A 27700-nucleotide genomic window follows, 5' to 3' on the forward strand; every position below is an offset into this window, starting at 1 on the left:
AGAGAAAATAATGTAAAGAACTATTTTTATTGATCACCGAGCTTCAACAATTTTGACTCATGGGCAACCTGGTTTCATTTATATTTCCACCTATTATCTCCTCCCCCTCAGTATTGAACTGCTTAAAAACAAGACCCCAGATGTCATGTAATTTTATCTGTCAATATGTCAGTACAGATCTTTAAAAAATAAGGACTTTTAAAAACACATAACTGGAGTTCCTGTTGTGGCTCAGTGGTTAACGAACCCAACTAGGATCCATGAGGATGCGGGTTGATTCCTGGCCTTGCTCAGTGGGTTAAGGATCCTGCGTTGCTGTGTCTATGGTATAGGCCAGCAGCTACAGCTCTGATTCAACCCCTAGCCTGGGAACCTCCATATGCCTTGGATGGGGCCCTAAAAAAATAAATAAAAACACATAACTGAAATACCATTATTACCCCTAAAAAATTAACAATAATTTCCTATTGCCATGAAATATATAGTCAGCTCCAAACTTCCCTAGCTGCCTCAAATTTTTTTACAGTTAATTTGTTAAAAAGGTTCCAAACAAGGCCTACTTATTCATGTATTTTCTAAGCCTCTGGCCTATAGGAATTTCTTGAGCTTTTACAGTTATCTGAAATAAGAACAAATTCCTAAAGAAGCAGAGGAGGAAAGGTGAAATTTTAGTGGATACATGTTGTCATTTCCCTGGGGGAGAGATAGATACTTATAATGGGGGGGGAGACAAATATGGGATACGATGTTCATCCATCAGCTGACCCAATGGATCCTGAGGCCAAATCTGCGTTTGCCTACTTGTGATTTCATTAGGTGAGCCAATAAGTCACCCCCCCCACCTGTTTTTAAATTTTCTTTTTTAGGGCTACACCTGCAGCATATCAAAGTTCCCAGGCTGGGGGTCGAATCAGAGCTGTAGCCACTGGCCTACACCACAGCCACAGCAATGCTGGGTCAGAGCCACTGCATCCTACACCACAGCTCATGGCAACACCGGACACTTAACCCCCTGAGCGAGGCCAGGGATCATACCTGAGTCCTCATGGAGACTATGTGGAGTTCTTAATCTGATGACCCACAATGGGCATTCCCAAATCTTTTTTTTTTGGCTTAACTCGTTTTTAATTGGGTTCCACTAGTTGCAACCAGAAGAGTCCTAATACAAACTCCTCTATGATTTGCAGTATACTGGTACCTTTTTTAGGGATCAGCGCATAGGGTGACTTTTATAGAATCAGAGTGAATCAGGGAATGAATTTATCTTACAAAAGCTTGGTGGATAAGTTCTACTTTTGCCTCTCCTATTGATGCAGTCATAATTTGGATATAATAGTCCAGCTCTCTTTTAACTTTCCTCACCAGGAAATAAATAATAATATAAAATCATTTCATTAATACGTTGTCCAAAAAATTAGCATTTGTAATCAATTCACGGTAGGCCAGAAAGTTACCTTTTTTCTATAGGACTTTAGAGAAAGCACAAATTACAAGAACAAATGCAACCTCTGCCTTCAACATATTAAAGGGCTGGTATAGAAGCCCTCAAGCATTTAAAGTTACCAATTTCCAAATAACTTGTACACTAATTACAAAGTATTTCTCTCCACTCAGTAAGGCAGGCCCCATTAGGATCTCTGCTAGGCATAACTTTCAGTCTCAATTGAGTTTCTGCATTGTTCAAAGACCACAAAACAAAATTCTTTCAATATAGTCTATGATTCATTCTTGCAATCAAAAATGAATACCCTCCCACTTAATCTCATGAAGGAGACTTTAATGAGCTAATGTCTCCCTGGAAGTACTCTCCTCATCCTTTAATTGTTCTCTCTCTTCTGCTGTCCATTTTGGGTCTTTATTACCCGTTGGCACCTCCATCATGGAAGTGGGAAGAAGAGGAAGACAAGTGAAGATCAAATCAGTCAGATTTAATATTTCTTGACAAATGTGAGAAAATGTTTCAAAGCTGTGGACAGAAACTGAAAAAGTTTTAAGATGTGTCTATTTATGTTATCTTCAGATTTAGATTATGTATGTTAATATACCAAGAGTCATACATAGATAAATTAACAGGCAAACAAAATTTGCAGTTAATGGGTTAGGCTGTCCCATTCCATAATTCAATTTCACTGTGGAATCTTGAACATATTATTTAACCTCTGACTCTTACTTTGCAATATGAAGGGTAGAGATGATAACACTACCCACATGACTCATATTAATTTTTAATCTGCCTCTTTCAGAAAAGGCTTTGAAACTTCTGATAATAAAAAAGGGTTTGAGGACCTTCCAAATAAACACATGGGAAAACCAAGGTGGCTAGAAAATAAGGATGAGAAAAAAGAGAAAATTACCGATAAGTAAGCCATCAGATTTAGTGGAGGTGAACAGAAATTTGAGTAAAGAATTTTGGAGGGTTGATTCTGAGATGTGCACCATCTCTGAGTATAAAGATTTTCTCAGTGGGAGCACTGTTCCTCTTTGCTCGAAGGCTTGAGGGACGATTTCTTTTTGGCTCCTCATTGAGGCGAGTGCTGGATAATGAGTAGGTCAATGTCCTCAATAATATTTACACAGAGGACATATTGTATCTCGTGACTGCTGTTTCCTTTATTGTCCTTTTTTGCTGATCAGTGGTAAGCTTGTTGAAGGGCAGGTCAGCAAACAGTTCACAGGGGTAGAGGTTTCACAAAGGATGAGAATGAGGCTCTCAGATGGTTTCGATTGATCCAAAGATCACATTTCAAACATCTATAGAGGCATGGATGGATAGCTGATCTTTTATGCAAAATTTCCCCAAATCTTACTCCTTTGCAATTTGATTTTTAACAAAAATTGGACAATAAAGAGACTGTGGTGACCTGTTTCTGGCAAGACCAAGAAGTAGAGATATTCTGACATGCAAAAGGGATGTCTGAGAGCGTCACATAAAGTATAAGGAGCCTAAACAGGCTTGAATAAGTCATGCCCTACTATCTGAAGTGCCCCAGGGAGGGCCCAAAGGGCCACAGGCAAAGCCCAAGTCAAACTGTTCTGGGTCAGCTCTAGAGACACACAGAGTGGACAATCAAGATCTGGGTATTCTCTGCATTGGGAGCATGGCTATGATTCTTTAAGACTGGAATATTTTCAAAGCAGGTCTCTCTGGTTGTTCAAAGAGACCATCAAAAAAAAAAATCTTAAAGTAATAATGAACATCAAGGTTTAAGCAATACACATCTTAAAGGATTAGCTGCAAAACATACTTTGAAATAACCGAATGGTTAACTTGCTGAGTGGGATTACTGCATGGAAACCCTTGTCACGTTTTGAGGGTTGAATGAAATAGCATCGGTGAAAGGTTTTTGTAAAGTGCTATGAAAATCCTAGTTGTTATTTCAAGAGCCTCATTTGCATGACTGATCAACAATTTGCTCTGCTGTTACATAGCTTTGCCTTAGTGAAAAGAACGGCTCAGGAATCAAACGACAAAGCATCCTGACACTGCTTATGGTAATGATGAACAATAACATTTTCCTGGAGATTGTGTCTTGACTAAAATTCTCTGGCATGGAGATGGCTGCACCCACCTCGTCCACTGATGGGTAAAGGGCAAAGAGCTCAGCCTGCCGATTCGTCCTCCGGGCCTCCTCATTCTGCTTTTCAAAGTCCTCGGCACTCACTTGCTGCAGGAGGTTTTCCAGCCTCGGATCAGGCTGCAGGCTTCGGAGGTCAAAGTCACAGGCAGTGATGGGGCCTTTCCCAGATACGTCGCACAGCACGTTTAAGTGGCGGGGGCCTGCCTGTGAGAAAAGACACATCTTTATGAGAAAATCTACGGGTCTATAATGAGAAATAAAGGGTCTGGATGTCTCAAGACCACTCCCATGTGGGATTACAGAATCGGGCCTCAAGGAGTTTCCGACAAGAATCACATCATAGCTTCCTAGACTGTGTTTCCTTAGATTAAGTGTCTCCTTCCTGCCTGGAAGCAGGTAATTAATTACTAATCAGATGTAGATATACCCATTATTGAGGAAAAGTTGGAAAAAAAGTACTGTATTGCTATTAGTTTGGGGCATGCTCTTTTCTGGAGATTGGGAGCCAAGGCTCTTATGAACCATACCCATGTCTCATGCTCAAGCAGAACAGAACTGGAATAAGGTGTAAAAAAAGGAGACTGGGTGAGTTCCCTTCGTGGCTCAGTGGTTGACGAACATCACTAGGAACATGAGGCTGCGGGTTCAATTCCCAGCCTCTCTCAGCGGGTTGAGGATCCAGCATTGCCATGAGCTGTGGTGTAGGTTGCAGTTGTGGCTCAGATCCTGCATTGCTGTGGCTGTGGCTGTGGCCAGCAGCTGTAGCTCTGACTGGACCCCAAGCCTGGTAACCTCCACATGCCACAGGTGCAGCCCTGAAAAAAGCACAAAAAAGCGCACATGTGTGGAGTTCCCGTCGTGGCGCAGTGGTTAACGAATCCGACTAGGAACCATGAGGTTGCAGGTTCGGTCCCTGCCCTTGCTCAGTGGGTTAACGATCTGGCGTTGCCGTGAGCTGTGGTGTAGGTTGCAGACGCGGCTCGGATCCTGCGTTGCTGTGGCTCTGGCGTAGGCCGGTGGCTACAGCTCCGATTCAACCCCTAGCCTGGGAACCTCCATATGCCGCGGGAGCGGCCCAAGAAATAGCAACAACAACAACAACAGACAAAAAAAAAAAAAAAAAAAAAAAAAAAAAAAAAAGCGCGCATGTGCACATGCACACACACACACAGGAGACTGGACTGGGGAATAAAGGGACCTCAGCCTAATCTCAACTCCAGAGCCTGGCTTTCAAAATTGGAAAATAAGATGACCTGTGAGGAAACTTCCAACTTAAAACTTTATATAAACTCCAAAGCTGAATTGTATGTTTCTGACGACAGAGTTGTGGGCATGGGAACACTTTGCTATAGAACTTTAGGAACGGTTATAGGAATAAGCACCAGGGGGGAAAAAGATTTTGCCTTTCTAGCAGTATTCACTCAGCTGCAGTGTGTTTGGAAAAAACTCTCTTATTTTAGTCACAGAGTGAATGCTTAATTCCATTAAAAATGTCTTGGAAATTGGGATTGGAATATATATCTTAAGTCTTGGCAAAAAATATGCAACCACAATCAACAATATGTTGTAAGAATATAGATGGATTATTGTGAACGTCTGTAAAATTTATGGTAAAATGTTATTCTCCAAGTTCTACTAAAGGACATTCTACTGTACAATATCTCTATATACATATCTTTGGTGACATCTGTCTACCTCATAAAAGTGCTACTCTGCTAGATCATAAATTTTACCTAAACTGAATGTGTTAGTGAGAATCAATATTAATACCTTCATTATAAATACTTTAGTTGATCTTAGAATTTATAAGATTCTTGGAAAAATGAATTGGATTTCACAAGACTCTAAAAGGATGTGTGTGTGTGTGTATACACATTGTATATAATAGGATACCTATATCTGTATCTATCTCCAGCATTTATTCTAAGACAAATGAACAAGTGTGCAAAGGTGTGAAGACAGGAGTATTTCTGGAACATTGTTTGCAATAACAAAACAATAGAGACAACCTAAATGCCCTCCTCAAAAGAAAATCTGAGATTAAGAGATTTTGGAACTTTCATACAATGGAATGTTATGCAGCCTTTTTTTTTTTTTTTTTTTTTTTTGATTTTTAGGGCTGTACCCATGGGATATGGAAGTTCCCAGCCTAGGGGTCAAATAGGATCTACATCTTCCAGCCTACAGCACAGCCACAGCAATGTGGGACCTGAGCCATACCTGTGACCTACAGCACAGCTCATGGCTTAAGCCACTGAGCAAGACCAGAGATTAATCCCAGTCCTCATGGATACTAGCTGGGTTTGTTACCACTGAGCCACAATGGGAATTCGAATTATATAGCCATTTTAAAAAAGAAGAAGAATGTATTGTCACTAGAACAGGAAGATAATCAGCATATATTGTCCTGTTAATAAAAAGGAAGTTCTAAAATATTATATATGATCTGATCTAATTTTTAGGAAATATATATGTGCCACAGAGTCACATCATACATTGCATTTAAATTCTGTAAAGGTAAGCACTTGGCCTCACAATTACATTCAGTAAAGGGTATAGGAAAGGAAAATGTTGCTGGTCCAACCATCTCTCCATGCAGAGTATTAGTCTGATACTTAACGACACACACGTTTTGTATAACTTGGCCCTGAAATCCAGCCAATGACTTGAGTGCTCTGTTAGTGTGTGCTTTATGGGTGTGCTGGTCCTTCAGCTTTTGAACTCACCCTTTTATATTCTGCTCTGTGATCCTGGGTCTGAGACAGTAAATTGCATTTCTGCTTTGCTACTTCTTCCTTTAGGTTCTGCCAGTAGGGAGCACTCAAGGAAGGCTGGATGGCTGGAGCGGGGAGAAGGGACTGGCCCCCTCTTGGCCTACAGTTCCTCTCACTTCGGTGGTGGCAGCTGGTTCTAGCCTTCTGTTTCTTCTGGCACTTCTAGAACAACCCTCATCTTTCCTTTCTTGGAAGTACCAGCACCAGCCAGGCAATTTCTTCTCCCAGGAGTCTGAGTCCAGACTCCTGGCCCCTGTGAGGTCTTTCCTCTGATGATACCACTGGATAGGCTGTACCTTCTCCTCAGATTTTTGAGACCCAGCTCTGAGGCCTGATAACTCCAAGCTCCTCCAAGGAGACCCATGGTTCTCAAACATGATCCCAGGACCAGCGGTAATGGCATCTCCTTGGAAATGCTAATTAGAAATGCAAATTCCCAAGCCCCACTCCTGATGCAGTGAGTCAGAAACTGTGGAGCAGGGCCCAGCATTCTGGGTTTAAACAAGCCCTTTTGGGGATTCTGATGAAGCTTGAGTTTGAGAACCACTTCCATAGACCTTAGCCCTAGGGTGGTGTGCTGTTTCTTGCAGTTACAATTTCTGTATGACTTCAGTTTTCTTTTTTGGTTCTCTTAATCCTCTAAAAATGAGTTTAATTCCCTATGTTAAATTTCTTCTATGGAAATATCTAGTGTTGCTTCTGTCTGACTGATACAAGGAACAATTTAGTTGATCCTCTTCATGACGAAGACTGAATTTAGTCAAAATTTCCAAGGAAAATCCTACATATCTGTAGGATAGCATACAGATATCCCATGCCTCAGTAAGCCCATCGGAATTAGTGGCTAATTTGAAAAATTAGTAAGTCCACTGGAATTGGTGGCTAATTTGAAAAATAGGTATTATTTAAAACCTCTAGTCATATTCAGCCTAAGGAAATGCCTGCCTTATGAGGGCACCTGGAACCTGAAAAACTTATTTAGAAGTCCTATGAAACCTGGATAAATTTCTTCCTCTACGTTTTATTTTTCTCACCCATAAAATGGATAGTTTGGAATACAGCATTGCTTTTAACATCTTTTTAAAATTGTGTTAAGTATATATGTAACATAAAATTTACCATCTTAACCAGTTTTTAGTGTACAGCTCAGTAGTGTTAAGTTCCTTCACATTCTTGGGCAACCAATCTCCAGAACTCTTTTCATTTTATAAAACTGAAACTCTATACTCCTTACTTTATTTTCTTGCCATGCTGATGGCATGTGGAAGTTCTCAAGCCAGGGATCGAGTTGGATCCTTAACCTGCTGAGCTACCAGGGAACTCCAATATACCCATTAAATAATAACTCTCCATTCCCATCTCTCCCCAGCCCCTAGTAACCACCGTTTTATTTTATGCATTGATGAATATGACTACTCTAGGTACCTCATATAAGTGGGATCATACAGTATTGGTTCTTTGGTAACTGGCTTATTTTGCCTATTAACATAACATCTTCAAGATTTGTTCATGTTGTACCATGTGTCAGAATTCCCCCCCTTTAAGGCTGAATAATATTCCATTGTATGTGTTTGCCACACTTAGTTTATCCATTCATTTGTCCACTGACACTGGCTTTTTCCTCCTTTTGACTACTGTGAATAATGCTACTACGAACACAGCTATATAGGGCACTGATTTTTAAACTGTAACTGCTCTGTAATAGTAAGGATAAGAATAAAAGAATAACAATGGCAATAGTAGCCAATATTTATTGGGCATAAAGTCTGAGCTGGCATTGTCTTAAATGCTTTACAAATACTAACTCATTTACTACTCAAATAACTTCACAAGAGTTACCATCTTCGTCTTCCAGGGAAGGAAACTGAAGCCCAGAGAGTTGAGTTACCCTGTCTGAGAGTATAGAGTTAGAATACTGTAGAATCACAGAGAACCCAAGCAGTCTGCTTCAGTGTGAAGCTTTTTAATCATACTGCAGCCTGCCATAGGTTTGGGAGCACCTCTTGAGTCTCTGCAAGAATCATTAGGGTGATGGGTCCAATGCTCTCCCCACATTAGAGCCCCTCCATTTTTCTCTATTTTAATTATTGGACCTCTGGGTTTTCAATTTGAACATCAATTTCTGTAGCTACAAATGAGTTTGAAAAAAAATATCACTGACTCAAACAGTAGAGTTCCTCCTACACTAATATTCAGAGTCTAGCATTTTTATTAGTTAAAAAAAAAATTGACAGCATGCCATGCCAGAACAGTCCAGTAACCTGGTAACCGTGTTTGTTGATAGGAAATACCTGAGCCCTGGGTTCACTGCACTCCAAGGTTTCTGACTCAAACGTCTGTTTCTGAAGAGTCTTGTGAAAATCTTTTCGAGATCCAGTCTTTTTAAAGCCGCAAATCTCTGAACTTCCTTGGTTCCTTTTATTGTTGTTATTAAATGAGAGAAAGAGAGAGAGAGGCAAAATCATTAGAGTAAAAATAAAAGTAATGGCTTAAGTGCAGACATGGTGCTGAAAGATCTTGCAAAGAGAGGACCAATTGTAATTCTTCACATCTAATTATGCACCAGGCCTAATACAAGGCTCTGTTGTAATGAGACACAAACTTGCCTCCTGGCTGGCTCATTATTAAAGGCAGGAGTGGCCTGGGAAAATGCCACTTGAGAGGTGCGGTCATTTCAGCTGTGGGGCATTTGGCTCCAAGCTGAAGCTAAACTATGACCCTAGTGTAAGCGGCTGGAATAAATCTAGCAAAGTGCAGAAGCAGCAAATAATGGTTGTTTGGAGATAAAAATAGAGGAAACATTTAATCTCCAAATCAATGCCCTTAGTAATGAATAAAAAAGGCCGGACATGGTTAAGAAAAAATAGAAATAAATGATTTATGTACTGAAAAATCTTTGCTACCATTCTCAATCACCACTCATGCATGCCAGTAAAATTGTGTTTTAAAAAACGTGTTGAGAAATTCCTGCCGTGGTTCAGTGGAAACAAATCCGACTAGGAGCCATGAGGTTGCAGGTTCAATCCCTGGCCTCGCCCAGTGGGTTAAGGATCCAGCATTGCTGTGAGCTGTGGTATTTAAGTTGCAGATGTGGTTTGGATCTGGCATTGCTGTGGCTGTGGTGTAGGCTGGCAGCTGTAGTTCTGATTGAACCCCTAGCCTGTGAACCTCCATATGCCGCGGGTGCGTCCCTAAAAGGCAAAAAAAAAAGTGTTGAAAATGTTCTATGATATCATTTATATGTGGAATCTAAAAAAGTAATATAAATAAATCCATATACAAAACAGAAACAGACTCACAGACAGAGAAAACAAATTCATGGTTACCAAAGGGAAAGGTGGGTGGGGGATAAATTAGGAGTATAGAATTAACAAACTACTATACACAAAATAGATGAGCAACAAGGATTTATAGTATGATACGGGGAACAATGTTCAATACATTGTAATAACCTATAACAGAAAATAATATGAAAACATACATATATATTTTTTTGAATCACCTTGCTATACACTTGAAACTTTGAAATAAATACATTATTGTAAATTAACTATACTTCAATTTAAAAAAATGTGTTGCTATGGCAAGGGTTTAATATGATGTCTAGTACTGTCACTGAAGAAAAAAATTAGGCCATCACAAAAAAAGGCAACAGATATAAGTTGTCAAATAATAACTACAGAAACCAATGTGTGTATTCCCCATTTTCATGACTCAAAGGCTGCCTGGAAAACATGCTACAAAGTCAACCACGCAAACATGCACCCGTTTTGTTTGATTTCCCACACCATTAAAAAACCATTGAACAAGCTGGTAAAGGGATGTGAAATGAGGTTAGGATTTATTAGGCAGATCAAATGGCAGACGGATAAAGCAGGAAATGTAGGAGAGCTACTAGCAGTGATCCAAATACAGTTTATAACTCTTTGGGAGGGTCGAGGTGTGGCACAGAGCAAGTATTCAATACTAAGAGAAAGAAGACAGAGGGAAAAAGATAACTGCACGATTCTATTTATATGACATTCTGGAAACGGAAAAGCTATAGAAACAGAAAAGAGATCCGTGGTTGCCAGGGTCTGGGTATGGAGAAGGAGGTTAACAGCAAAGAGGCAGGGGAGAATTTGGGGGTGCTGAACTCTTCTATATCTTGATTGTAGTAGGTAGTTATACTGCTGTATGCATTTGTCAAAACTCACAGAGCTGTAATCTAAAAAGAATGATAATTACCTCAAAATCAATGGATGGAAGTTTAGGATTGTGCCTGGCATTAATTAGGATAATGTCTACACTGAATACTCATTATTTTTTACTTAAAAATTTTTTTTCTGCAGTTTATTTTTTGTAGACAAGACTTTATCATCTCATTACTAGGCAAGAAGGATATTTTAGTTTGTATGCTTCCTCTCCACGAGTATTTGTTCATGAACATAAAAACAAATGCACACAATTTAGCCCCAGATTCAAAATATGGTACAAAATTTTTAAAATCAATTTTAGAGTTCTAGAGTGTTGATTATTGTGAAAAAATGCTATTTACACATTTAATACTCCTTAAATGTAAGGTCTAATACTTTGCTATGGTTTATTATATTGTTTTATAGAATGGTGGTTTCTGTGGAGTGGGAATAAATGGATTCAAGTCCTGGCTCCACAGCTCACAAGCTGTGTGACCTAAGGAAAATTACTTTATTTCTTTGTGCTTCAATTCCCTTATTAGAACAACAGGAATTAGAATAATACCTACCTCATCAGTTCTGTTGTGTGCAATAAATAAATTAATATACATAAAACACATAGAAGAACTTTCGGCTTATGGCAATAATTCCATAAATATCTGCCACTACTTAATGATGTTTATTAACTGGTATTACAGAATATGGTTCAACCGTCTCTGTCAATTAACAAATAATCTAAATTAGACCAATGACTAAGATATTATATGCAGTGGACAAAAAAACCAATGGACAATTCAATGTAGTTGAAGATTTCTTTTAATTTAATGGACCAGGATAGATTTCACATCATAGGCACTAAAATTTATATATTTATGGAATAAAGATAAGATTTGAAAAATCATAAGAATTATACGTGAAGGCTTATCTAGGTCTAATTCAACCTATCCAAAATATTTCTTTCAAGTGTAAAATCTTCTGAAGACTTCAGAAAAAGCACTTATATTAGTATGTCAGATGAATGAACCCCAAACTCTAGCCCATACAGTTAATGCATCACAGAAGAAAAAACAACTTTCCTCTAGAGGACCATACTTAATGAAGCTAGTTTCCTTTCTATGGATGTCTTTGTCATCCATAACCACACAGTCAAACACTGATTTAGCTGGCTCTTTTATTCCTCAATTATCTCCTTGCTGATATTACATTTCTCTATAATATCTAGGGATAGTCTTTTATGTCCTTGCTATCTGTAATAATGGCTTTGGATCCCATTTAGGGGGTAGGGGAGTGGAGTAATGGCCACTTGTGTTCCCTCCCACTCTCATTATTCTATAGGACATTTGCCATTCAGGTTCTATAATTGAGACTTTTAAATCAGACAAACAGTGCTGCCCATGAAGGATAGAGAAAAGTTTAGATTTTAACTTAATAGGGGAAAATTAAACACAGAAGCACAAAATGCATGCTCTTCTCTTGGGAGAAATGCCTTTTCCTATTTGAAATGTTTGTCTGTGTTACTTGGACTGGAAGATGCCTCGAAAGGATTCCATTCTACCTTTTCATGTCTCTAGTACAAAGTTTGGTGTCCTTGCTCTAAAAATCATAGTGCTTCTCTCTTCGTGAATTTTGAAAATGATGGTTAATCTAACAAATAGACTGGTGCTATGGCTGCTTGTTTATCTCATCTTATTTCCATATATTTTGACAACATTGTATGGATTTCCATTTGGTGGCATCCTCTGGGTGACAGTAAATATTTTAAGCATGATTTCCCGTCATTTTCTTTAATGAACTAAAGAGAGAATAACTTGAGAATGTGTTTATGTCTTAGTGGAGAGTTGAACTCTTAAATAATTAAATTTTATTTACATGCTATTTATTCTTGGTATATTATCCACAGTGACAGTGAAACATTTCATGAGTGTTATGAGCAGCAATCATAAAAGCCCTCAGACTCTGTCTTTTATCCTGGGTGATTAAGGTAATTCTGAAGGAAGGTCATGCTCAAGGAGAGCGAGATATCAAGGAATGGGGTATCATCTGTTTTATTACTCCATATTTTACTCCCAGTGAACTGGTAAACAATTAAAATTCAAACACATCAGTGCATATAATTCAGTTACTCCCAAAACACCATAAAAATGTCTCCCTGATCAATAATTGCTTATTATGACATGCATTTGTTGTGCTGGCTGTCAAGGTGCTTAGCTATTTGCTTTCTAAAAGTACGGAAAGCAAGCCAGGCTCATCAGCCTATGCAGTTACAAAGAGCAATCCAGCTGTGGAAATCACTGAACCACCCTTGACCTGTTATGCACTGACTCCCCACCTCCACAAACCCACTCCCACTAAAGCCCAATTCAAAAGCCAGCACTTGCACCGAGCCTTCCTGACCTAGCCAGAAGTAATTGAACCCATCTCTGAATTTCAAAGCATGTTGTTTGCATCTCTCTTAGAAGCTTTTGTCACACTCTGTCTTACAGTCTCATTATTTCTCCAAATTTTTATCTCCCCTGCCACATATGTGCTCTTTCTCATCAGACTATGACTTTGCTGAGGACAGGGACTCATATGGAGCTAGAATTCCTATGTATTCCTTTTTGCATCCTCTTTGGTGTCTTACTCTCAGGAGAAAATTTATAAACATTTGTTGAATGGAAGAATGAATGAAACCCTAACAAGCAAATATCTATAACATGTTCCTCTCACACAAGTGTTTTCTGATCTATTAGACCCAACAACACCATCTTTCTATGTAATAAATATTTTATAATGTCACTTTTATAACCCACCAACTTTCTCATATTTAGAAGCTCATAAAATGAGCTCAGCTGTTATGTAAAGGAGAAATAAAAGAAACATACAACAGCCTGTATGTAAATATGCACATGCCTGGACACAGCGACACCAGGGAACACAATGAAATAGTTGTTTGCACCTGCAGAAAGAAAGACTCATTGTGACTGTAACACCTACCAAAGCAGACTGCAACAAGGTGACTCAAACACCACAAAGTCAGTAATATGATTTTCTAAAATGGGCAAAAACTCTTGGTAGAGCTCTCATCAGCACAAAGTTTAATTTCCCCTATATTCACATTAATAGTTATGTTCCTGGAAAATTCAGCGCAAAAATATTTGTAAGATGGTATAGGGGCTTAGCCTGGATATTTACAGACTGGTTGTTCACCTCCTTGAATGTCCAGCTGGATGTTTGATAGCTGTGTTGGATGCTGAATTTGGGGTGGCCCTTCACTGTGTGTGATGCTCTGTGCATTGCAAATGTGGCAGCCCACTCTAGTCACTGAGGCAATAAAAAAATGGAAACACTAACTGCCCTCATTAGGATCCACTGCTACTAAGACATCAGAAAAATGGAATCCTCCAATCCAATCTGAACCACAGTTTTAGCAGCACATCTGGGAAAGGAAATCCACAAAGACTTCCTGGATGGGATGGAATGGAACCAGTCGAAACAGGACAATAGCCTCACCCAGATGTTAAATTGTTTTCTGAGAAAATTCTACAAGTGGAATCCTAAAGTGGGCACTTTTCGGAGTTCTATTTTTGGTTTAGGTAAGAAAGTAAATCACAGTAACATCTTTTTTGATCCACCTCCTAGAATAATGACAATAAATGACAAAAATAAACCACTGGGACCTAACTACACTCAAAAGCTTTTGCGCAGCAAGGGAAACATTTAAAAAAAAAAGATAACCCACAGAATGGGAAAAAATCTTTACAAATGATGCAACAGACAAGGGTCTAATCTCCAAAATATACAAACAACCCATAAAATTCAACAACAAAAAACCAACTGAAAAATGGGCAGAAGATCTAAATAGACATTTCTCTGAAGAAGACATACTGTTGGTCGACAGGCACATGGGAAAAAAAAGTTCAACATCACTAATTATTAGAGAGATGCAAATCAAAACTACAGTGAGGTACCACCTGACACTGAGTCAGAATGGCCATTTTAACACGTCAATAAATGACAAATGCTGAAGGGGGTGTGGAGAAAAGGGAACCCTCCTACACTGTTGGTGGGAATGTAAATTGGAACAACTACCATGGAAAACAGTACGGACTTTCTTCAGAAAACTAAATACAGAACTACCATATGATCCAGCAATCCCACTTCTGGGCATATACCTGGACAAACTCTCACTGAAAAAGACACTTGTACCCCTGTGTTCATTGTAGCACTATTCACAATAGCCACGATGTGGAAATAACCTAAATGTCTAGAGACAGATGAATGGATTAAGAAAATGTGGTGCATATATACAATGGAATTCTACCTGGCCATAAAAAGGACAAAATAATGCCATTTGCAGCAACAGGGATGCTACTAGAGATTCTCATACTAAGTCAAAAAGACAGATACCATAAGATATCACTTATATGTGGAATCTAAAATACTATACAAATGATCCTATTTACAAAACAGAAACAGATCATAGACATGGAGAGCAGACCTGTGGTTGCTGGGGGGAGAGTGGAAGAAGTGGGATGGACGGGGAGTTTGGGGTTGGTAGATGCAAACTATCGCATTTAGAATGGATAAGCAATGGGGTCCTACTGTACAGCACAGGAAGCTATGTCCAGTCTCTTGGGGCAGAATATGATGGAAGATAGTAAGAGAAAAAGAATATATACATAAGTATGGATCATTACGCTGTACAGCAGAAATTGACACTGTAAATCAATTATAACCTAATAAAAAATAATATAGTTTAGTAGAAATAAGGATTTTAGGAGACTTTAAATTCAGTATGTCCATAAAATAAGGGTATCCAAAATCTATAACACATTGATTGATCTTGTAGCTAATGGTATTGCCACCGATGCTGACACAGCTATCACTTCTTGAGCTGCTGTGTGATTATCTTAGCTAAGATTCCCTAGAAGCAGAGGCTGAGATAGACTTAGGTACATGCGCTTTTTGAAAGTGTTCTTCAGGAAAGGCCTATAAGGGAGAGAGGTAAGCAGGAGTCAAGTGAAGATGAGGGCTTGGATAAATTCTTGGCCTGATACACAGTGCACTCTGGAGGGATCACACTATAAACTATCCCAATGCCCAACTATGAGGGAAGAGGTAGGTTATGGTACCCTTGTACCAGTGCTATTGTCAGTCAGGCACTGGTCACCATTACCAATCCAAAGTGGGAGGTTAGGGGGCTGGGATGTAGAGTGAATTACTCAAATGTCTGTGGGCACAATAGCTCCTACACTCATAGTGGCTACAGAATGGATGCATGGGATGGTAAATGAAGCCAACTAATAGTCTTTATTACAATGCCAGAACCTAATATATATTATTTTTCTTTCATTTTGAAATAATCTCAAATTTATAGAAAACTTGCAAATATAGTATAAAGACATTTCCCCCTCTTTTCCAAACCTTTTGAGAGTAAGTTGCTGACCTAATTCTCATTGCGCCTAAATACTTTAGTGAGTAATGTCTACAAACAAGACATTCTCCACCATACATAGTATATGACCATCACATTCAGAAAATTAACACTGATGCATTATTACCATCTAATCCTCAGGCCCCACTGAGCTTTCACCAAATGTCCCAAAAATGTCCCTTTGAGCATAAGTATCTAGTCCAAAGTCATGCACTGCATTTAGATGTTACATGTCTTATTTACTCTGGAATGGTTTGTCAGTGTTTCCTTGACTTTCATGACCTTGAGGTTATAGGCCAGTTGTTTTTTAGAAAGTCCCTCCCATTTGGGTTTGATTATTATAAAATGCCCCATTTTTCATCAAGCTTTAAGTTTATTTATCTGTGTCACTATGGAATCATAGTTTCTTATATTACACACTATATTTTATCCATTTCTATTATTTATTTTGATGCCCCAATTATCCTCCATTTCACCAGTATGCATCCCTTCCACTGGCTCTTACATGTTTTTTACATGTCCCCAACAGTCATTGATCACATCCTGCTTTCCACCATAAGATAGTCCAGGTTGATCTTTTTTTTTTTTTTTTTTTTTTTTGTCTATTTAGGGCCACACCCATATAGAGGTTCCCAGGCTAGGGGTTGAATTGGAGCTGTAGATGCCACCTATGCCACAGCCAAAGCAATGCAGGATCTGAGCTTGTCTGTGACCTACCCCACAGTTCATGGCAATGCCGGATACTTAACCCAATGAGCAAAACCAGGCTCAACCCACTTAACCTGCATCCTCATAGATATTAGCTAGATTCTTTTCCACTGAGCCACAATGGGAACTCTTTTTTCCTTTTTTTTTTTTTTTTTTTCAGGTTGATCTTTCATTTTCCTTTCCTCACCCCTGGAATCAGTTATTTCTCCAAGAAGCTCTGATTCCTTTTAATAAAAAATGGCTCTTAGGAGCCAAGATGTAGGTGGTGGGTGTGCTCATTGCTATTAAGGTATTGTTCCTCTGTGTCTTCTCAGTGAACAGCATTAGAAAGGAAGTGTGTGTGTGTGTGTGTGTATGTGTGCGCATGTGTGCACATATGCATGTATGCACTCCAAAAGCCAAAAATTCATTTTGATCCTTGAAATATCTGTCTGACATCACAGTATCCTCTCCACACTTTTAACTCCCTTCTCAGATAGTGCAAAATCTGGCATCTATTTTAATATGTTTACTTATTTGATATATGTAACAATTGCCAATAGCACCCCCTTCCCCACATATATTCTGGCTCTGATGCCCTGCACCAGGCCTGCCCCTCAGCAAGATGTCCTCTGCAGTCTGCACTGATACTCTGTGCCAGGCCACCCCTCCCCAGAGATGGCCTTGTCACCGTGCCTGAGCCCTGACACCTCCATGTGTATGCCTTCCTCAGTCTACTCAGAATGTCTGCTCTGTCATCACACACCAGGCTGCCCCAGGCTCAGATACCCTCCACACACCATGCAGGTTCTGATTCTTTAGGCCAGGCAGCCCTTCTAAATGTGTGCCCTCCCCACCCTGTTTGGCCTTCATCTCCTTATTCTGGTCCTCCTCAGGTATTCCCCACCCTGAGGCATAGATGGCTACCTTGTTCCGCTGGTTTCCACACCAATTTTTTTTTTTTTTTTTTTGTCTTTAGGGCCACACCTGCGGCATATGTCATATGGCAAATAGAGGTTCCTAGGCTAGCGGTCAACTACAGCTACAGCTGCCGGCCTACACCAGAGCCACAGCAATGTTGGATCCGAGCTGCATCTGCTACCTACACTACAGCTCAAGGCAATGCTGGATCCTTAACCCACTGAGCAAGATCAGGGATCAAACCCTTGTCCTTATGGATCCTAGTCGAGTTTGTTAACCGCTGAGTAATGATGGGAACTCCTCCATACCAAATTGTACAAGAAATGAGGGGAAAGAAAAAGAAAAGCTTATGGGAAGGGGAAAGGGGGAAAAGAAGAAGAGGAACATGTATTATTTTTCAATCCTCACAACAGGCTTTCAAAATGAGCCCCCTTTCACCCCATTTCACACTTGAGGAAACTGTGGCTCAGAGAGATTAAGTCACTTGCCCAGGGTTTCATAGCCATTACATAAGAAGCCAGCATCTGGACCCAAATCCCAGACTCTACAGTCTAGACTCTGTCTATCCCACCACACAGCCTCTAAGGAGAATGCTCTCAAAATATGGGTGGTCTTTGGACTGTCCCCAAATGTGTAACAGTAGAGTTTGAAGAAAAGGAACCCAGTTCTCTGTGTTCATTTCATGAGAATAGTCTTTCTACTATTTGGCTACTTCCCCATCTCACTTTTGTCTGCAAATAGGCTCAACAGGAATATGGCTTTATTTGGCTCAGAGGCCCGGGGTGGGGTAATGAGGCTGGGACTCTGGTAGCTGGTGGCAGTCAGCCAGCAGTATCACTACCTCCCCTGTGGTGGTTTCTGCCTTCTGTGGCTGGCACTTGTGAAATGAGTCATTGGTACATACTTGCCAACCCTTGGCCTTTCCTCTCCAGCCAGCTTTACCCTTGCTGCCACAAGGGAGCTTGCAACTTTCTGAGATTTGAAAATGGGGAAGTAGACACTAAATCTAGAATGAGGAAGAAAGGACAATCAGATCCACAGCCATGGAATACACTTAGTCTAAATGCTTTCCATCCTCCAAATTCTGAGGGCTGGCATGTATAGAGGGCGTAAGTATACATATTTGAAATGAAATTTTAATACCATTTTGCAACTCATTTTTAAAATGCCCACTTGTGTCTTTGGGGTCCATGGAAAGAACCTCCCGAAAACATTCTAACAAAACTGAGGACTAAAAAGAGAGCATCTGCTTGCATAAAATAGCAAAAGAACAATAGCCAAATAAATTTCATTTCTCCCAGATTTAAGCTTCTTTTGAGAAGAAAATCTGATGTGAATTTTTTCAGATATAGTATGTGAACTTTTTATCTAGCAATCTTAAAGCTGCAGGAAACGTTATAACATTCACCTCATGTCCTTCCTCTACCTGATGGAGAAACACAGGCGTAGAGAGAAGTGACTTGGGGATGATGGAAGCAGACATATGGCTGTAATTGTGTGTGGGGGTGGGGTGGGGGGTAGCGTGGAATAAGTGCATCTTATGAAACAAGGAAGAAAGCTAAAGCAGATACAGTTCTGGTCTCCAAGGCTACCACACATAAGGTCTTAAGCTAGGTTGTTTTTCTGATTCTTATTTCTGTGGCTCAAGCAAGTTACCTCATGAAGAAGCATGTAACATTGAACCTATGCCATCATTACCCTCTGGAGTATACACATCCTAAGAATGGCAAAGGGCAAGAGTGAAATTTGAATTTTCATTGTTTTCTTTCCAGGCTAGGGAACAAATTCATGTAGTTAAATCCTTTGGGAACCTTATCTTTTAAAGGTGAATTTTTCAGGAAAAACATTCACTAATTCAGTGTGTTGTCATTTATTGTAATGCATTCTTAGGAAACAACTTAATATTTGCCTGTGTTTGCCACTACATTGAGTTAGGTGGTTTTTTCCCCCAGGATATTAGATCATGCAAGCTTTTTATTTGAATCCTTAGGTAGAAGCCCCCACCTAAAGTGATTTTATACACCAAAAAAGCCTATCCATCCAGCACACACATACATGTTGCTGCCTAAATTTATACTGCTAAGAATAATTTTGAAGAATGTGGCAGGCTTAAGAAATCCCATGTAAAGCTCTCTCTCAAAGATCTCTGTGAGAAAACACAAAATAAATATTATAACATAAAGTTTGGTAACACACGGATCTACTCTTTTTTATCAGTACCATTTGCACACTTAGAGCAACTGGAATCCGAATCATTTTCGTAAATATGATTAAATATTTAACAAACTTTAAATAGTTAGTTCTTCTGAGGAGTTGTTTGAAAATGTCCCCCTAATCCCTCCTACACTGTTGGTAGAAATGTAAACTGGTGCAACCACTGTGGAAAACAGTATGGAGGGTGCCTCAAAAAATAAAAATAGAGTTGCCATATGATCCAGTGATTCCGCTCTTGGGCATATATCTGAAGAAAACTCTATTTTGAAAAGATACATGCACCCCTATATTCATTGCAGCACTATTTATAATAGCAAAGAGATGGAAACAACCTAAATGTCCAACGACAGTTGAACTGATAAAGAAGGTGTGGTATAGGAGCTCTCGGCCCTAGAAAAGGAAAAGATCAATGAAACGAAAAGCTAGCTCTTTGAAAAGATCAACAATTGAGAAACCCTTAGCCAGACTTATCAAGAAAAAAAGGGAGAGGACTCAAATCAATAAAATTAGAAATGAAAAAGGAGAAGGAACAACAGACATGACAGAAATACAAAGGATCATAAGAGACTACTATATGCAACTGTACGCCAATAAAATGGAAAACCTAGAAGAAATGGACAAATTCTTAGAAAACCAAGATGAAATAGAAAAGATGAATGGACCCGTCACAAGGACTAAAATTGAAACTGTGATTAAAAAACTTCCAACAAACAAAAGTCCAGGACCAGAGGGCTTCACAGGCAAATTCTATCAAACATTTAGAGAAGAGCTAATAACACCTCTCCTTCTGAAACTATTTCAAAAAATTGCAGAGGAAGGGATACTCCCAAACTCATTCTATGAGGCCACCATCACCCTGATACCAAAACCAGACAAAGATCCCACAAAAAAAGAAAACTACAGGCCAATTTCACAGATGAACATCAATGCAAAAATCCTCAACAAAATACTTGCAAACCACATCCAACAATACATTAAAAGGATTGTACATCATGATCAAGTGGGATTTATCCCAGGGATGCAAGTGTTCTTCAACATCCACAAAACAATCAGTGTGATACACCACATCAAAAACCTGAAAAATAAAAATCATATGATTCTCTCAATAGACACGGAAAAAGCCTTTGACAAAATCCAACACCCATTTCTGATAAAAACCCTTCAGAAAGTGGGCATAGAGGGAACCTACCTCAACATAATAAAGGCCATGTATGGCAAACCCACAGCAAACATCATTCTCAATGGTGAAAAGCTGAAAGAATTCCCGCTGAGATCAGGAACCGAACAAGGATGTCCACTCTTGACACTACCATTCAACATAGTTTTGAAAGTCCTAGCCACAGCAATCAGAGAAGTAAAAGAAATAAAAGGAATCCAAATTGGAAAGGAAGAAGTAAAACTATCACTATTTGCAGATGACATGATACTATACCTAGAGAATCCTGAAGACTCTACCAGAAAACTGTTAGAGCTCATCCATGAATTTGGCAAAGTCGCAGGATACAAAATCAACACACAGAAATTGATGGCATTTCTATACACTAACAATGAAAGATCAGAAAGAGAAATTAGGGAAACAATCCCATTTACCATCCAAAAGAATAAAATACCTAGGAGTAAACCTACCTAAAGAGACAAAAGACCTGTACTCTGAAAACTATAAGACACTGATGAAAGAAATCAAACATGACACAAATAGATGGAAAGACACACCATGCTCATGGATTGGAAGAGTTAATATTATCAAAATGACTATACTACCCAAGGCAATCTACAGTTTCAATGCAATCCCTATCAAAGTACCAAGGACATTTTCCACAGAACTTGAACAAAATATGTTAAAGTTTGTTTGGAAGCACAAAAGACCCAGAATAGCCAAAGACATCCTGAAAAAGAAAAATGGATCTGCAGGAATCAAGCTCCCTGACTTCAGACTATATTACAAAGCAACAGTCATCAAAACCATATGGTACTGGCACAATGCATAGATCAGTGGAACAGGATAGAAAGCCCAGAATTAAACCAACACACCTACAGTCAACTAATCTATGACAAAGAAGGCAAGAACATACAATGGAGAAAAGACAGCCTGTTCAATAAGTGATGTTGGGAAAACTGGACAGTCACATGGAAAAGAATGAAAGTAGAACACTCCCTAACACCATACACAAAAATAAACTCCAAGTGGATTAAAGACCTAGATATAAGACCAGACACTACAAAACTCTTAGAGGAAAACATAGGCCAAACACTCTCTGACATAAACGACAACAACATCTTCTCAGATCCACCTCTTTAGAGGATTGACAGTAAAAACAAAAACAAACAAATGGGACCTAATCAAACTGAAAAGTTTCTGCACAGCAAAGGAAACCCTAAACAGCACAAAAAGACAACCCACAGAATGGGAGAAAATCTTTGCAAATGAATCGACTGACAAGGGATTCATCTCCAAAATTTATAAACACCTCCTACCCCTCAATACCAAACAAACAACCCACCCCATCAAAAAACGGGCAGAAGATCTAAACAGACACTTTCCAAAGAAGACATACAGATGGCAAAAAAAAAACACATGAAAAGACGTTCAGCGTCACTCATTATTAGAGAAATGCAAATCAAAACCACTCTGAGGTACCACCTTACACCAGCCACAATGGCCATCATCAAAAAGTCTACAAACAATACGTGCTAGAGAGGGTGTGGATTAAAGGGAACCCTAGTACACTGTGGGTGGGATTGTAAATTGGTGCAACCAATGTGGAAAACAGGATGGCAATTCCTCAGAAAACTAAACATAGAACTACCGTTTGACCCAGCAATCCCACTCCTGGGCATCTCTCCAGAGAAAAAAAATCATGATTCGAAAAGAAAAGACACATGTACTTTGATGTTCACTGCAGCACTATTTGCAACAGCCAAGACATGGAAACAACCTAAATGTCCATCGACAGAGGAATGGATCAAGAAGATGTGGTACATATACACAATGGAATATTACCCAGACATTAAAAGGAAAGAAATAATGGCATTTGCAGCAACATGGATGGACCTAGAAACTATCATGCTAAGTGAAGTCAGTCAGACAGTGAGATACCAACACCAAATGCTACCCCTTAACATGTGGAATCTGAAAAAAAGGACACAATGAACTTCTTTGCAGAACAGATACTGACTCTTAGACTTTGAAAAACTTATGGTTTCCAAATGAGACAGGTTGGGGGGTGGGGGGAATGCTCTGAGGGTTTAGGATTGAAATGCTGTAAAATTTGGGTGTGATGATTGTTATACACCTATAAATGTAATAAAATTCATTAAGTAATTAAAAATAGATAAATGAAAAGGTCCTATTGTTTAGCACAGGGAACTATATTCAATATCCTGTAATAAACCATAATAGAATATATACTGAATCACTGTGATGCTCACCAGAAACACAATGTAAATCAACTATACTTCAATAAAAAAGAAAAGGTCCCCCCAAATACTTTTTTGTTAATTGAGCTTTATGAATAATATGATTTATTTTAAATTTTGTTTATTTTGCTGCATTTAGGAATCCCAGAACAGATTATTCTGAGTATTTCTCTTCAAATCTTTTTCTGAATGTTTAGTCTTATTTCCGTATTCAGAGTATACCTGATTCATCCATGTTACTACATGTTAATGTAATATTAATATATTTTATTATCAGTAATTTATTTATTGCCAAGTAGTATTCCATTGTATGAATGTAAAAGTGTTTATTTGTCTACTACCACCACAGAGTACAATTTGGGTCATTTCTAGTTTTTTAATTTTATTTTATTTTTATTATTTGTCTTTTGTCCTTTTAGGGCCATACCCGTGGCATATGAAGGTTCCCAGGCTAGAGGTCTAATTGGAGCTGTTGCTGCTGGCCTACGCCAGATCCAAGTCGCATCTGCGACCTACACCACAGCTCACGGCAATGCCGGATCCTTAACCCACTGAAGAGGCCATGGATCAAACCCGCAACCTCGAGGTTCCTAGTCAGATTCGTTTCCACTGTGCCACGATGGGAACTCCCATTTCTATTTTTTTAAAATTGCAAACAAAACAGTCCTGCTAGTCCCTGAAAAGCCAATGTTGGTAATAGTCAGAAATCTAAATTCTCCTTCTTCATTTTAGTGACTTATCTATGAAGCACTTGCAGGTTCCACCTGGTTTTACTCAAAGGAACCCCTACCAGAACCACTACTTTCCTTCCTCTCTCTTTCTACCATGTTTCTGCAACCATATAGAAACAACTCATAAACAATAACTGGCTCAAAATATATGTAGCTTTGGGAGATGAAGAGCATCTGGCAATAGTACATTGAATTTTCCTCACAAAAGAAATATTATGGATGCACACAAGGGCAGAATAATCCCTGGGAGGAGTGTGCTAGGAATTACAGCCTTCAAGTCAGAGTATCAGATTTAGTGTACCAAAGGGTCACACAGCAGGGTAGAAAAAGATGCTTTCTCAGTGAAACACTAGTCAAAGCTTGCCAGAAACAGATAATGAGTTTCAAAATTGTATTCTACCTGTCCATTAGCTGATTTCTTGGAAACAAACTTGTCCACTACCCAAGTAGACAGATAACAAGACCCATGACAATCCTCATCTTCAATATGTTGACAAACAGAAAGTTAAAACAGATACTGCTTTGTTTTGTGACAATAAAGACACGAAACTTGCACTAAATAAATATATGAAGTCATTGTTCCTACAGAAGAGTCGACAACAAATGGAGACACATAAGAGAACAGAAGCAATAATCTAAATGGCTAATGGTGCATATTTTATCTTACTTCATCTTTTTAGGGTCGCACCTGCAGCATATGGAGGTTCCCAAGCTAGGGGTCTAATCAGAGCTGTAGCTGCTGGCCTACCCCACAGCCACAGCAATGCCAGATCTGAGCTGCACCTGTGACCTATACCACAGCTCACAGCAGTAACAGATCATTAACCCACTGAGCGAGGTCAGGGATCAAACCTGTATCCTCAAGGATACCAGTTGGGTTTGTTACCACCAAGCTGCCATGGAACTCCCAGATTAACGTTTTAATCCAGAATTCCTAGTTAATAATATTAGGTTTGTGAATTAAATGTTAAGCATGACAGCAGAACTATAAATCATGAGGGAAATTGTCACGATAGACTATTACATAAAGTGCGAATTTCAAAAAAATATATGTAGAAATTTAGGAGTTCCCATTGTGGCGCAGCAGAAACGAATCAGACTAGGGACCATGAGGTTGTGGGTTCGATCCCTGGCCTTGCTCAGTGGGTTAAGGATCCGGCATTGCCATGAGCTGTGCTGTAGGTCTCAAACCTGGCTCAGATCCCTGGTTGCTGTGGCTCTGGCGTAGGCCGGTGGCTACAGCTCCAATTAGACCTCCATATTCTGTGGATGTGGCCCTAAAAAGACAAAAAGACCATATATATATATATATATATACACACACAAATTTAAAAGACAAAAAGTATACTGGGTAAGGAATTTGTATTATATGACAGACAACAGGTTAATATCCTTACCAAATAAAAGCAATTCTAAAGATAAATGAGACTAGAAAAACACATTAATGGAGATGCACAAATTTAAAGAATAAGTAGAGCACCAAGGAGAACTTACAAAATGGACAACAAATGTATGAAAAAAAGATGCCCAACCTAAACAGTCAAATAAAATGCAAATAAAAGAGATCCTTTTTAACAAAAAATTTGGCAATTTATTCAAAGACAACATCCTTGAGGATTCATGCATATTTTGTATTAATCTTTCTGATATAATATTCTCAAATTCTTAAAATTGGGCATACACCTACACACAGAAATTCCTCTTGTAAAAATTTATTCCATAGGAAAAAATTCATAACTATACACAAGAATGCTGCTGTTTGGGTATAACACTGAAAAACAGGGAATCATCTAAATATTAAAATTGGTGAAATGGGATTTTTGTTAAATATATTACACAACCATTAAAAATTGTGTTGCAGAAGAATATTTAACAGCAAAGAGAAACAATTGCCATTTACTGCGAAGATTGAAAAAGCATGCTGCAAAATTGTATTATAATCTGATTTAATTTTTTTGGCCCCGCCCATGGCATGTGGGATTTTTCAGGCCAGGGATCGAACCCATGCCACAGCAGTAACAACACCAGATCCTTAACTGCAAGGCCACCAGGAAACTCCCTGATTTAATTTTTATGTAAGTATATAGACAAAGAAATATGATTCAAAGGCAATATATCAAATGTTAATGGTGGTCATTTGTCTATAGTGAAATTGTTTTTTTTTTTCTCCTTTTCTTTCACTATAATCTCTAAAATTTTTACAATGAGTATTCTAAAAAGAGTCCTTTTTACTTTAACTTTGTCCAAGATAGAGCAAAAATAATCCAATGGGAATTGCCATGAAGAACGAAAAAGTACAGTGTCCTAAGTAGAAAATAAAAACCAAATGTAGTAAATTGGGCCTTTCTATTTATTGTCCCTTCTCAGATTTTTTTAGAACCTTCATAATCAGAAAGAATCTCTAATTATGACATTTCAAAGCAAGAAAACAACTTGTTCTGAAATTTTTTATTACCAGCAAAGGACAATCTTATTTGACTGCCCAGCAACTTGGTTTTCCATTTGCATTAGAACAGATGATGGATTAGCATCTAACTTTCTCTTACTTACCTCATACAGGTAAAGCTTTCTCTTTCTCAGCTATTGAAAATAGTATGCATACTGACTTTACTCCAAAACACTTCAGCACAAATTCAATGGCACCTTTCCAGGAGCTGGGTAAATCCCAGTCTCCAAAGTCTTTCATCATTTATCCCACAGAACAATAATTCTTACCAGAGTACAGGAGAGGATATCAGCATTTCAAACTATTTATGTGTTGCCACAGGTTCTCTGATATTTCTCTAGTGGGCTGTGTCCCCAATCGCAGACCCTCCCCAGTCAGCTCCCTAACAGGTACAAACATACAGGTTGAGAATTCTGGTATTTGTAGACATGTCTCATAGAGTACTATCCAGGTCACTGGCGTGGAGGCAAAAAGCTCAGAACAATTTCATAGAAACACTTGATTAACCCAGAAGAGAAGGGCCTTTTGGACTAGGAATTTCTTTCTTTTTCTTTTTTGAGGCCAGCACCCTTAGCATATGGAAGTTTCCAGGTTAGGGGTCAAATCAGACCTAGTACCTGCCAGTCTACACCACAGCCATAGCAACACAGAATCTGAGCCACATCTTCGACCTACTATCACAGCTTATGTCAATGCCAGATCCTTTCACCCACTGAGTGAGGCCAGGGGTTGAACCCACATCCTCATGGATACTAGTTGGATTCGTTACCACTGAGCCACAATGGGAACTCCCCATGGACTGAGAATTTATTTCTTCATCACAAATTTAAATGTTACCTTTGAATCTGAAGCCAAACTGTAGTTCATTCATTCCCCTGTCCCTCCTCAGAATTCATCAGAATGGAAATAAAACAGAAGGGCTCTATCTTGGTGTTTAAAATGTGACTTTCTCCTTCAATTTATGAATGGATAAACTATAGTAAATTCATGCAATGGAAGATTATTCTGAGGGGAAAAAAAAGAAGTGAGCTATCAAGCCACAAAAAGACATGGAGAAACAAGGCAAAACTCTGGAGACAGTAAAAAGATAAGTGGTGGCTGGGGAGAAATGACAAGGTGGAGCAGCGGGGATTTTTAGGGCAGTGAGACTATTCTGTATGACACTCTAGTGGCAGATGAATGTCATTCGACATTTGTCAAACCCACAGAATATACCACTCAAAAAATAAGCCCTACTGTCAACTATGGACTTTCGTTAATAATAATGTATCAATATTGGCTCTTTAATTGTAACAGATGTTGCATGCTTAACTAAGATTCATCCAAGGCAGGATAAGTTAG

At 38.9% G+C, this 27700-nt stretch overlaps 1 protein-coding gene across 1 annotated transcript in view; it reads right to left on the reverse strand.

Annotated features, from left to right (window-relative positions):
* Positions 1–27700, reverse strand: part of DOCK8 (dedicator of cytokinesis 8) — a 234119-nt gene that overhangs the window by 135521 nt on the left and 70898 nt on the right. The window contains 2 exon segments of the mRNA XM_003121929.6: positions 3570–3782; positions 8644–8767. Coding sequence (XP_003121977.3) covers positions 3570–3782; positions 8644–8767 — 337 coding nt within the window.

The sequence above is a fragment of the Sus scrofa genome, chromosome 1 (genome assembly GCF_000003025.6).
Source record: "Sus scrofa isolate TJ Tabasco breed Duroc chromosome 1, Sscrofa11.1, whole genome shotgun sequence".
Lineage (NCBI taxonomy): Eukaryota > Metazoa > Chordata > Mammalia > Artiodactyla > Suidae > Sus > Sus scrofa.